This window comes from Eucalyptus grandis, chromosome 11, assembly GCF_016545825.1.
Source record: "Eucalyptus grandis isolate ANBG69807.140 chromosome 11, ASM1654582v1, whole genome shotgun sequence".
Taxonomy (NCBI): domain Eukaryota; kingdom Viridiplantae; phylum Streptophyta; class Magnoliopsida; order Myrtales; family Myrtaceae; genus Eucalyptus; species Eucalyptus grandis.
In genome coordinates, this window is record NC_052622.1 from 20,022,197 (window position 1) to 20,036,128 (window position 13,932).

At 40.0% G+C, this 13,932-nt stretch overlaps 1 protein-coding gene and 2 pseudogenes across 1 annotated transcript; 1 reads left to right on the top strand and 2 right to left on the bottom strand.

Moving 5' to 3' along the window:
- Positions 1 to 8: 8 nt before the first annotated feature.
- Positions 9 to 2,276, bottom strand: LOC120289442 (probable ADP-ribosylation factor GTPase-activating protein AGD14; the record flags this gene model as incomplete). Its single annotated transcript, XM_039304340.1, has 4 exons — positions 2,263 to 2,276; positions 542 to 1,228; positions 232 to 366; positions 9 to 158 (listed from the first exon to the last, which is right to left on the bottom strand). Coding segments are annotated over exons 2-4 (846 nt in total), but the record flags the coding sequence as incomplete, so codon positions are not given.
- A 36-nt stretch (positions 2,277 to 2,312) lies between these two features.
- Positions 2,313 to 4,497, bottom strand: LOC120289443 (annotated as a pseudogene).
- A 4,362-nt stretch (positions 4,498 to 8,859) lies between these two features.
- LOC120289812 lies at positions 8,860 to 13,371 on the top strand (annotated as a pseudogene).
- Positions 13,372 to 13,932: the final 561 nt, after the last annotated feature.

Sequence of the window (13,932 nt, forward strand, 5' to 3'; positions counted from 1 at the left end):
AAAATGGAGCCTGCAACAGGAAATTGATATTCGATGAAGATTACAAGAGAGAGCACCGATTGGTTGCATGACGTCCCCATAACTAAATTTGACTGCACACTTTGACCTGGACATCCAGCAATAGATGTGGACAGCGGTAGCCCATAATCTTTCAAGTCCTGCAGAAAATAATTTCAGAATTTACTGAGACTGAGGACATTAGGTTTGACATAGGTACAGGAAATGGGAAACCTGAGAAGCTTCAAAGCCCAAGTACTGATGATCAACACTTGATGGAAGAGGGTGGGTGGCTACTTGTGTCTCACTATTTTGCTTAACACTTTCAGAAGGAAGGTGTTCAGCAGATTCTCCAAATGCATTCCATGGCTAGTTTGAAAAGGAAAGCAAGGGTGGATCATTATGTCACTATAAATCATTGAGCGCAGTGTAAAATTAAACAAACAACAAAATCACAGCAATTTAATAAGATACAAGAAAACAACCATGAATCACCTACCCCAAAAATCAACTTATGGAATTATCACATAAGAAAACATCTCACCTGAGTGCCCGATGTGGTGGTGGCCACTTGACTATTCTCAAGACCTCCATGCCACAGATCTGGTATCGATGAAGGAAGATTCTGGGAACTAGTTTTTTGAGAGATATCCCAATCCATATTTGGATCAAAAGATGAAAAGGGAACAAATTTCTTAGAATCCGTGTCGCTGGAAATTAAGTCGCAAGTTGAATTGTTAGTCCCTAGTGCAGATAGAGTGGAATTAGGAGAATCAAATGTCGCCCATCCTTCATTTTTGTGCTTTGACAGCTCAGGTTCCCTGTTATCCAAGGTCGCATCTGATCGATGCTGTGGAAAATCAGCAAACAAATCCAAAGATGTAGATGGAGGTGCTTGGGGAGTCTGATGTTGTAACGTAGATGGAACTACATTTGTTGGAGTTAACTGAAAAAGATCTAGAGATGGAGCTGTTGATGTGGCGGCTCCCTTGAACAAATCAACAGTTGAGGCTTCAGAACGAACTGGTTCTGGTGCCAGTTGTGACTTGAATAGGTCTACGTTACTTGAACTTGCAGAAACAGTTGACGCAGGAAAACTAGGCATTTTGTCTGGGTGATTTCCAGAAATCTCAGGCTCAGAAATCAAATCTGCTAAACTACCTGAATTAAATGACTGAAGAGACACAGAGTTGCTATCAAATGAACCAAAGCTTCCTAATGATGCAGTTCTCTGTTTAAAAAAAAAAGAGAATTTCAATCAGATGATTTCTTGAAAAAACAGCTCAAGAATTTAAACAAGCAGCAATATTGAGCATCATATGAAATATCACTTAAAATGGTGGAGTGACATATTCCACTTACCCACAGTCAGAGCAATAAGCAAATAAACGAAATATGATTCTAAATGCTGGACATATTCCATGCCAAATATTCAAAGCACAGACAATATGGAAAACAATGATCTGCATTCCTACAGAAATCTATAGATAGCAACAGCTGCAGTTCCATATCAAGATTAAGAGTAATAGATTCCATTATAGGAAAGAGAAAGCTTATTTCACCCATTTCAGTTCACAGACGCATTCTAGTTATAGCTATTTCGTCTATCTGGCAAGCAATATCCTTGCAGATATTCACTCATAGATTTCTAGATGGCTAAATCAGAAAACAACAATAAATAATGCAAATTAGTCACATGAATGATATTATATGGAAACGGTTCAGATCCAATGCTACAACTGGAGGGGGGAAAGAGCAAAACTTTTGCAAGTTCTACCAGAGACAGAAATAATAAAAGTTAAAAAAGAGTACTGGAAAGCCTCATGCAGAATGAAACGCCTAATTTATGGGCTGGCACAGTCTAGAAGCCTTCAATATTGTAAGAAATTGTTAGATACATCTTTTAAGTAATAAGCGATCAGTATGTTAAAAGTTACACCTAATATATGCACAATCATAATGTTTACAGGACTCTCTGCACATGAATAGAAACTTTAAGAACCCTTTAAAGAAGCACAGAAAATCAACAAACATCAGAAGCAAGAAGTCAGCCACCTATGCCATTACAAACGTTGGATTTGCCATCATGCAAGAAATTTTCTAGTAGTTATTTCACCAGATTCTAGATTTTTAGTAGGGTAGGAATCATCTGACTAACAATGGCACAACAAGAAAGCAGTTGAAACATGTCATGTCAAGCAATAGAAGTTGACACTCAGCAAATTGCAATTTGCTACAAATGCAACAGATTTATTTAACTACAACCTGAGGATGGGGTATCCCTGTTGGTATCTTTCGAACCGTGCTGGGGCTTCTCGAGATGTATTTGATGTTTGACGACTCAGATTATTCCCTGAAAAATCTCTCGAAAGGTGTCTCTGTGGGCTACCAAATTCACTGTCCTTCTGAAAATTTGGGGACTGAGCATCAGATCTGAAATGGATCACCTCCACTAGAAACAGAATAATCTGAGACCCTGGGAACAGAACCTTTCATTTGCAAAATCTATCCTCATAAGCACGCCACTTAAACGTCCTGGACTGTAGATCAGACTGAGATTTTCCTTCATATAGGCCTCTATCTGAACCAGGTTTTCTGTAAGAGTAGCACCTGGGTCTGCTATACCGCCGTTCTTTCATATTGGTTGTCATAAGGTGGACTCTGAGAGTAAGAATGATAAGAGCTGGCACGCCTCATCTCCTTCTTCCTGGCTTTCATGCTCTGTCAAAATTCAGTCAGGGGACCTTGTAAGATTATCTGCTATCCAGAAAATGAAGTAATATAAACTCAAAGTTAGTGGACTAAATCTCCAGAAATACAGCTTTGAGTGATTTATTTCACTGAAGCCAAGGAAGAAAGAGAAAATCCTCAGCATCCTTCAATTGAATTATTCTTTCCTTTTTTTCTGACATACATGGTGATGGTAGTAACATTCTCATTCACCCTTATGAAGGTCATACCAAGAAAATTTTCAGGAGTGAATTTCCAATTCTTTCATTTCAGGAAGATGAAAGGGGTTTTCCAATGGCTATGAGGGCTCCACCGGTGCTACCAAGCACCGGAGGGTCGTGTGATCCCCGAAGGGTGATCTCCTCGGTCATAAAAAAAAAAAAAAAAAGAGAAGGGTTTTCCAACGGACAAATTCAGCTTATCAGAGGCTTAAGCAGAGTTTGGGCATATAGAAACATCAACCACTTAAACAACCACACGACAAGCTGAAAACATCACCGACAAGGCGACCTGCATATCTCTTGGAGGCTTGTCAGAGTTTTTCCTCCAGCATATCTTCGATCCACATATACAGCCTTTATGAACTCCGAACCTTATCAACATTGCTGCAATATATGAATGAAAATGTAAAGATGCATGTCATCCATGATGTGCAATCAGTGACTTGCAGACATAAGGTCAACCTGCTATCAGGCAATCCCTGTCTTTGTGAATCCCAATCCTTCAAATACATTTCCTTGCACGCTGCAAACACATTGAATATCATATCAAATACCATTACTCCAATAGTGGACAATAGTGCACATAAGAGTGAGTCTTTTACCTGGGATTACCACCATTTTGAAGCGCTTCAACCTCTTGGGAAGTGAACTTCGCCATGGAGACAGATTTTACGCGATGAGTAAACTCACGGCTGTTTGACATAACAAAACTTAAGTCAGACTACACACGCGAAAGCCACAGACTCAAAATTACACAATGCTGGACGTACAAGATAAAGATGCTAAAATACAAGAAAAAAATGCCAAGATCCATGCCAGAAGAAGCAGTTAACACACTCCAAGAAGCACTATCACATTGTAAAGTATCTTGATCCTCAAGTTGCTAATGGCATAAAAATATAATCACCACCAGAAGCATAAGTGAAGGGATCACTGAACAGTCAACATAGTTCAAGACCTCCCCGTAAAACAGTAATGCGAAAATACTTAAAACAGAAACAAGGGACCCAACAGAGCTGAAGTTCTTTCCAGCCAAGACTCCTACAGAAAAGGCTAACTACCACCCAACGACGCAGAAAATGCAGGGCTGGGCTTCCGGCTTCTTTTCTCCTCAAGTTCACCACCACCACCACGAAAGCCAACTCATTTCACCTAATTACTCACTTCCCAAAACTGGGTAACTGACTGATACACAGCCAACCACCAGAAAACGCCGGGCGCGTAAACACAATAGGGACGTGAGCGATAGAACCACTCACTGTATTCCGCTGCAAGTCGTGCAGATGAAAGTCCAAAGGTCGTACAAAACATACTGAGGACCCTGCACGGTGAGAATTCCAGATCAGGATCAGCAGAAAGCGCTACCCAGCACCCCTTTTTTTTTTTTTCCTACCAATAGCAAAACCCGGCGATTGCACTGAAAACGCCGAGCAGAGAACTAGAAAAATTCTCACCAAGCTGTTGCAGTTGATGCATCTCGGTTCGGGGGCAGCTTCATGAGACCCCGGATGATCTTCTCGTTCCGCTCCTCCTCTCTCCTGCTCCCCATTTCCTCGAGCGAATCCCACTCCCGACAAGACCACCAAATAAAAGAAGAAATTCGGAAACCCTAGACCTCTCAAAATTCGAATCGAATCCCCCCTCGGAAATCCTGATAAAATCTAGTAAAAATCAACCGAGAACAAGCTTAAATCTCCGGAGGACGAAGTGCGAATATCGCACCCCGAAAATACCCCCCCCAAAAAATGAAAATCGGAGATGAACAGCCGTCGATCCGAGGGCGGAGCAGGCCTAGGGCCTGAAGGCGGCGATTGAGAGCTGGAGTGGAGGGAACAGGAAGGAACTGAAATCAGCTGGAAGCTCGATAATGATGAGATTCCAGAGAGAGAGAGAGAGAGAGAGAGAAGCCCGTACGTTTTTGGTTTCAAAAGTTCGTTCCTTTTAATTTAATTTCATGCAGCACACACGATACTTTGGTCGTTTTTTAAACCCGATCGTTGCAATTTTTTTGTTTTTGTTTTTTGTTTTTGAAGTCCCTATGTCACGGAAAGGCGCTTGAGATTGCCAGTGTCGCTTGGATTAAACTAATGGCCTTTCCATCCAAGTCAATTTTGACGGACCATCATCGGGTAGGAGTTACGATCATTGGTGGTAAATGATTTGGATTTCGTTGCTTTCTGACCTACCAGCATCTGATAGGGCGCACAATCTTTTTCGCGTGACCATTATTAACCTTTTGACGGTTGAAGATGATGCAGTGTTTGGTTCGACTTTCGCAAGCAACTTTGGATGTCGAAAATTCCAGTAAAAATTTAGTTCAAACCGCCGATAACTATTTTCAATGAGTTTTAAAAATACGTAATCCATTTTGACAACTATTTCACGGTAGCTTAAAAGCTCTGAAAGCTCACTTAATATGAATCAAATTTTTAGTAAAATAAGCAAAGACGTGAACGCTAACTAACATCAATTTTCAACATTCTACAAACGCTAAAACTTATTTTATTTTTCAAAATTTTCACCATTCTTTCAAATTTCCGATTCTTCCCCTCCTTTTTTTTTTTATTGTAAAAAGGTCCAGAAGGTCTGGCGAAAAGCTATGGTTGTCACAAGCCAAATCTAGCATCGACGACGTTGATCAAAGTCGCCCGGGTCGCCAACCCCGAATCGAGGTCACAACTTCAAGCAACCTACGCAATGTGTAACGCTGGTGACCGCCGCCCGAGTCTCACGCCTTGCGGCGCTCTCACTCAGTCGCGCAACCTCGCCGAGGGTTGCTTTGAGGTCCTGGACCCAAAAGCACTAACAACCGAAGCCCTTTCATTGACCAACAAAGGCTTTGGTCTTTTTTATTTTAAATATATATATTATTATTAACATTAGTCAAAATTTATATTTAAATGTTGTATACATTATTTTTTCAATTTTTTAAACAAATAAAAATTAAAAAAAAAAATAACATTAATCATCTAAGGGCTTTTTGAATGTGTTTTTTACTAAACGGCGCTTTTCAAATGCAAATTATCGAACGGCCTTTAAATTTCTCCAATAGGCTTTCAAAATAAAGAACCAAACACATCCAGAGGCTGGAGTTATGGTATTTTGCTAACACAATCTTCAAAAGTTTTACGTAAACTTTTGTTTAGATGCTTAAAAACTTGGGGTAACTTCCACTGACTATGAGCCTTGTCAAGTATTTCGAATGTTACTTCAAGGGCGAATGGACTTCTTTTTCCATAACTTTGCCATTGGTATACTATCAAAATCCTAGTTTAGCCTCGTCCTCGCTTCTCTACGTAGATCTGACTAGCGATGTGAGGACTTGGGATGAAATAAGATCTGACCGACGTCCGCGACAATGGTGGCCCGTCATCTAGGCTGCACATCACCGGTATTGTCTCGCCTGGGGTCGCACGATCCTGCTAAGAATCGCATGATAGGAGGGTCGAGGAGGTGCCGGGGTGGCGGCAGAGAGCTTTTTGCAATGTTTGAAGCTTTGGGAAACGTCGACACTTGCGAGGCCAAGCTTTCTTTTCTCCGCCCAAAGGAAAAGTTGAAGCTGAGCAATATAATATTATGAAACATATGTGGAATTAAAGGTCCTTTTGCGTTTAAGAATCATTTTCCTAAAGCTCACTGGCCAAACGTAACTATAGTTTGACAAAGCTTAAGAGAGTTTTGAGAGATTCAATTCTATTTCCAAAGGCCTTTAACGTAGGACAAATTTGGAAGTGCTTGAGTTTTGAGCATTTCTAAAATGTATATACATTTTTTCTTCCAACTTTACCCTCACTAACCTTTCATAATTCTATGATTGTCCTCAATCTTATGCTATGTCACCACTGAGTCACCACTGGGGTTTGGGGCCGTTGGCGAGGTCAGATTTGGCTCCTGATGAACCACTCCAGCGCTGGCCAACTCCTCTGAGGTAGGACGATCTTAGGCGAGGCAACGTGGCTGCTAGATTTGATTGGCAATTGAGTTCCACAAGCAAAAGTTTTAAGAATTATTTTTATATAAAAACAACTAGCAAAAAGTTCTTTATAATTTATGATTTTTTAAATGGCACTCAAATCAAAGTTGCTTCCCAATTTATTTTTTAAATATACTTCACCAAAAGCCATTTGCATTTAAAAAGAAAAAAAAACCTTTCATGATTTTACATTTTCCCAAATGCTTTCCTCTATAGTGAATGCATCCAATCCCGCCATCCCCTTTAAAGTGTCTTGAAAGGTGAACATTTACTAATACTAGAAAGATTCCTTGGGGTGAAATTCACTTCCCAAGTTTCGAATTACCCTTGAATAGGGTTCGGTGCTTTCGAGCATCAGACAAACTTCATTTCACTTCCCCCCAACAAAATGCCATGGTACACCTTGGTTTCCCGGCTTCTGCCCATCACCTAGAGCAAAATATATCTTATGAATGGGCATAACTCCATCAGTGTTTCCTAAAGTACTTGTCTATCTTTGATGTTATTCACGTGTGTTCTTTATTACAAGTAAAATGACGCAAATAATTAATGGATTTTGATTGAATGTGCAATGTAATTGTTGAACTCTTTACTTTGTTTAATGAGGTCCATGAACTTTAACTCAATATTTAATGTGATCTCTAAAATTTTAAATTATTTAATGATCTTTTGAATATTTGGTATATATTTAATTTAATCTCTAGACTACATAAAAATATTCGATATAGCCCCTAAACTTGAATTAATAGATAGACAACACTACAAATTAAATTTTTAGAGACGCACTATACATTGGCCAAAAATTCAAACCATTTGTATCATCATTCCTTGTTTCCAATTATTTTTAATAAGCTTTGCAAAGTTCTCACTGCCAAGGATCTTCTTCCTATTTATTAATTCAAATTGTAGAATTGGGAATATGACATTAATTACCAGTACACTATCGATCCAATGGACTACTCTACTGATGAGCTAGAAGTTCAATCCCCAATCCAGTGGTGAATGAGTGATTTAAGGTCTGTCGAGGTGGCCATGGAGGTCCAATGAGTGGGTGCATGACAGTTTTAAGTATTAATGTTGCTGTAGTCGGGTCGTCGCTGGTTTTTATTGTAGTCAAATCTGAACTGCTTGAACTAAACATAGAAATTGTTAGAGGCAACAATGGCTTTGAAAGCGAGGATCATAAATGGGTTGAGAATGAATTTACAAAAACCAGATAAAACCCATTTTGTTTGGACTTTTGTTTTTAAATTCATTTATGACTCATATCTTAATTTTTAAGGCGACTCATATATCACCCATTTTCGTAAATGTGATTTAAAAATATTAGTCTCTAACCCAATTTGTCAGCTCTATAACACACTCAAGCCGGCACTATCTCCAATGTTGTTTTTTTAATAGAAACTTTAAAAATTAAACAATTCAATTGAACAACAACAAAAATTTAGCGATAACAGTGGGTACTAGACAAAAGTTCATTGATGCCATCACACTAATCATAAAAATTATAGGGATGTCAATGGGTCCAATCGAGTTTTCATGATACTCAATCCGATTCAACGTGAAAACACTGCACATGTGTTCTTGGCCCGCCCAACCCAGATGGTATATATCCACATGATCGGGACAGGTTGATACACCGAATCAAGTCGTGTTTAGCCGGTTTCTTTTGACAACCCTTGTAAACCAAAGACATTTTATAGCATTTGATCTCGACATTTGGGGCGTGTTGGATAACATTTTTGTCTCGGGGAACAATTTTTGAACATAAATAGTTTTTTTGTTTTTGTTTTTTCGCCAACAATTAACTGCAAAAATTCTACTCAAAGAACAGAAATACGTTTGCAAATTTATATAATTTTTTTTTGTTTTTAATTTTTAAATATTTTTAAATATTTTTTCTTCTTTTTTTCTTTTTTTATTTGGCCGCCGCCTGCCATGGCTAGTGATCGGCTGACAAGGGGCTGCCGCCCCCAACCACGGCGCAGGCTCGTCACCTCGATGAGGCCGAGCATCGTCGTGGCTAGGCAAGCTTGAGCTCACTGGGACCGAGAGGCCGAGCTCATAAGGCCGGACGCCTTCGGTAAGATCGCCGCTTAACGGCTCTGGCCACCGCCATGGTTAAGGTTGGCGACCTGGGCTTAAAGAAAAAGAATAAGAAAGAATTTCGAAATTGTTTCTATGAAACAAGGAACAAGTTTTTTCTACTTTTATATCTATTTCAAAAAATAAATTTTCTTTTAATTTTCAGAAACAAAAGTGTAGATAAACGCGTTTCTCTTCTTTTTTTTATTCCTCGAGAACAAAGAACAGAGGGCTAATTTTGTGCCAGAGAACAGAAAGACAAATAAACAAGCAGGGCTTTGCTTGCCCTCCACTTAGCAAAGTCTTAGGAGTGCTGCTGTCCGAAAGCTAGAAGCTTCTGCGGTTTCCACCAAAATCAAATCCCACCTCGACCCAGTGGGCCGTCCGATTTGAAGACCGGGACGGAATCCAACGGCCGCCAGTAGATCGCTCGCGCTACCAAAAACTGTAACCCGAACCCTCTCTCTCTCTCATCGTTAGTTCCACCCACCAAATTTTCACTTCGGTCGCTCCCTTATCTCCTCCGCCACATGGCCACCGTCGCGACAGCTCCGGCCACCGTCGCCAGAGCCCCCGCGGGCGGCCGCCGTCTCGTTGGCGCCGGCGACGAGGGCGCGCGTCTCGTTCAGAAGACGGAGCCTCTTCGCGCCGGCCCGCGTCGCCTCCGTTGCTCTCTCCGGCATTTCTCCGGTTCGCCGGTTTCGTGCCCTTCGCCGCCGCCGACGACGTGGGAGCCACCGAAACCGAGGAGGAGGTCGTGGAGCCACAGGTCGAGGTACGTCCTCTCCATTGAAGAGATCGGTTTCCTTCGTTTTTCTTATCTGAACATGTCAAGCTGCGAGGGGGCACTGGGCGACATCCTTAAGGTTGATACTTGTTCTTGGGCTGAAATGAGATTGCAGAGAAGTTTTTAGTGGAGGAGCGAGTGATTCCAGTTGACCGTGTCTTTGATATAATTCATGAATGTTATCTGTTCTTCAGTCAGCTGAATATTTTGATGCATTGTTTGAATTCAGTTCTTTTGATTGAGAAGCTGAATTTAAAAACTATCTGGGTACGGTAAATTATGGGAGTTTGAACATTGAGGCTTTCTTTAGTTTGATATTGAAGATGACGAGCTGCCTTTTGCTTTCGAAAGAATTGTGATGAGTATCTTTATGATTGAACTGGAATATAATCAACGAGGAGGATCATCATATATGGTCTAGCCAAAGTTGACTTAATGGTATCTGAATACGGAGTTCTCAGTCTGAGATATGTCAGTATAAACTAGATAGAGTTTAGATGGAAATGAGCCATTGGAGATTGGGTATCTCATGTACTTTTGCTGTTCTTTTTGCATTACATTGAAGAAAGTCATAGCATTTCTAGTAACTAGATTAGCCATTTGTTATAGCAGAAAAGGTAAGGGCTGATTTAGTTAACTATCATTCTGAAAACTATGGAATGACTCTATGTACATTTTCTTATCATTGACACATTAAGGGCATTGAGCACCAGTCTGAGAAAGTATAGCACAATAAATCTCGAAATACAAGATTGAATGTATGGCAATGCCAGTGGCGTTTAACAATGTCTAGGTGAAATTAGAGAATAGCTGGAGAATTATAATGATTTACCCAAGCCTCTAGGAATGGAAACTGGGACTAAACATCGTTCAGTGTGACAGGAAGGAGATGATGGATTGCTTATTCATCAATGAATTATCTAATTCTTTGAATGCTTTGTAACATCATATACTTTTCAGTTTCAAAAGGTCAACATTTTGAAGTCTGCGTGAACTTTCTCAGATAATAGACTGATGTATGTTTGGCGGGTTTGAGAGTTCAATCAATCTGATGAAGTTCCTGCAGTTATCTGGCTTTCTTTATTTTTGTATTTCCTTCAACACCGGTTCTCCTTCTATTGAGAGAGGGGACTTAATGATCATTTTGAAGAAGGAACTAAGTTAAAAGAAGAGAAAGTGGAAAATTGCTTGTCAATGTGGATGCATTGATAGACATTGTAGGTGCTTTGTCTTGTAATTGAGTTCTTTTTTGTTTATTGAGCTTGATTTGTGTATGGGTTCTACCTCATCCTATATTGAGTTTCTCTTTACCTATGAAAAAGAAAAAAGAAAAAGGAACTGGATGATCACATCATAATTTGTATCATTTAAGATTTGTTGGGTTTATCAGAAATTGCTCTTTGGGAATTTCGCCAGTAGTGTAATAATTATGTGAATGGGGCTCTTAAGGACAGATGCTCAGTCATGTCCTTTCTGATTTTTATCAAGCAAAGAATCGTTTGTGTAGCCGGTCACTGTTGCTCTTTGAAGTTGATGTTGGTTGAAAACTTGAGACATTGTATCTTCCAAATTTTATAAACCAACAAGGTTTCCAAAAGTTGGTTTAATAAGTGTTGTGGCTTAGTTCTAAAGAACATTTGACCAAGCCAAACCCTCTGTGTTTAACTACTTCTCTAGAAACCCACCCATCTCTGTTATAGCCCATCATATGGTAAACAGCTTTTATATACCTTCTCACATTCCTAGCATTACTCTTGGGAAGCATCTTGTCTATGACAGTATTCTAACAGGTTAGTTAACAGGGTGATGCTGATGGTGCTGTTGTCTCAGAAGATGGTGCTGCAGCTGATGAAATTACTGATACTGAAGAAAAAGCTGCTTCAGCTGTTTTAATATCACTAATCCTATAAAGAAGCTTTAGCAAGTAACGATGAATCAAAGGTTGCTGAAATTGAAGCTTTCTTAAAATCCATTGAGGATGAGAAAAGCGCTCTTGAAAGTAAGGTGTCACGTTTGTCAGCTGAATTGTCTGTGGAGCGGGATCGCATTCTCAGGATTAGTGCAGACTTTGAAAATTTTAGAAGGAGGACTGAGCGAGAACGTTTTCCCTGGTAACAAAATGCCCAAGGAGAGGTAGTAGAGAATCTGTTGCCAGTCTTGGATAATTTTGAGAGCTAAAGCACAGATTAAAGTGGAGACCGAGGAGAAGAAAAGATAAACAATAGCTATCAGAACATATCTAAGCAGTTTATAGAATTCTTGGCTCACTTGGTGTTGTTCCTGTGGAGACAGTGGGGACTCCTTGGATCCACTAGTAAGTTATCTAGCTTGCTTCTCACATGAAAGGCTTGCTTTCTTTTCAGCTTTTTAGTTGCTTATCCTGGTAAAAATAAATATACTGCTGGCTAATTGAACTTACCTCAATGATGAACAAAATTCTGTTGCCCTAAATGATAGCCACATTTTCATTTAGACATTTAAGATATAACTTGTTTCTCCATTCAGCATCTAAGTTTGCATGAGGTCCCCTAGGAGAATTGTATGTCGAGGTAGAATCCTTGAACTGAAGTATTTTGGTTATTTGAAAATAAAAGGATATTACACCACTCCTTGCTCAAAGGCTGCTTCAGCATCTGCAACAGTAGTAGCATCTTCTAACTATTAACACCTAAAATAGCCAAGGGGAGGGATTCCAATCATCAAAATATGCTTGATTGAAACGGGTTGCCTACTCCAATTTCTTCAAATGGTGTAAAGACCAAACTTTGAGTAATTGGCATTATGCAGGTGAACTACCGAGTTGGCTCAAATTCAGTCGAGTACTTGATGAACTCTTTTCGAGCGATTGGTGAAGTTACTTCAGGTTTCTTTGAAGACCTGGATTCGCTTTAAGTTCAACAAATCTCGATTGGTTTGGGCCAACTTGGTGAGTTCACACATGCTGTAGACATTAATGACCCTATACTTAGAAGAGGTATGAGGGGTATGGGATTCCAAGAAAGTTTTATTACATCCCACTCATCAACAAGGTTTCTGCCAAGACTTCCAATTAGAATTCACTTTGATTCTTTATCTGATATTCTCATTTTCTTGCTCCTCCTTTAAAAAGCTGCATGAGGCTATTATGCGGGAGGAGTCTACAGAATATGAAGAAGGCATCATCCTTCAAGAATTTCGCAAGGGGTTTAAACTTGGTGAAAGACTCTTGCGTCCATCAATGGTGAAGGTATCAGCTGGTCCAGGGCCTGCAAAGCCAGAAGCAGCACCAGCTACTGAAGAAGAATCAAATGATGCGGAAGAAGTCCCTGTGGAAGGCAGTGCAGAAACAGAGTCTGGCTAAGTGTTGACAGATATATTTTGTCTTCAATTTTGACATGGAGCAGCAATTGCGATAATTTTCAGCTTCAACTATAGGGGTAGCTTTTTGGGATGCCAACGTCTGAGTATAAATGCTGTTGTTGTTCCTTGGTTGTATTTTTAATGGAGGAGCTATACTGGTTTCAAGTAACGGAAGTCACTCAGAAGTCGCCCGAGCAGCAGTTTTCTTATGCATGCAATTATGAAAATTTTTTGGGTCAGATCTTCTGTAATACGACCAGGTATATAAGTTGTTTAGAGAAGGCAAACTCCTTTACTACAATTTCCCATTGTCGGGCTGATAAGGACGACTGATCTCGTTATAGCTCTTTTTTGGCCAAGTTTTTGAGAGTGCATCTTTAAAAACTTGCTCATTCTTTTTCGCCTTTTATTTGTTTTCTTTCCTTTCTCAGGTCTTTATGTCTATTAAATTTGCTGAATCCAGTCTGGCTGTTTTAGGATCTATAATGTCGTCACTCAAGGCTGGTGGCTCTTAGGGATGCTCTTGTTGGTCACTTGATTATCTGATAAAGATTATTTACTCTTTTCTTGAAAAAGCTGCTCCTCTCTTGCGTGGCACGGACACCTTCGAAGCCTTCGTGTCGTGTCCGACACTCCGACACGCTCCGACACATCCTTGACACGCCCGACACGCGGCCAACGAAAGTGCCTTCCAAAAATCCGACACGTGGTCAACTCTTTCCACACAAGTCTGTAATCTCGACACACAATTCCGACACATATGGGTCAATTTTAAAAATTTCTAATACTTGAGGGGTCAA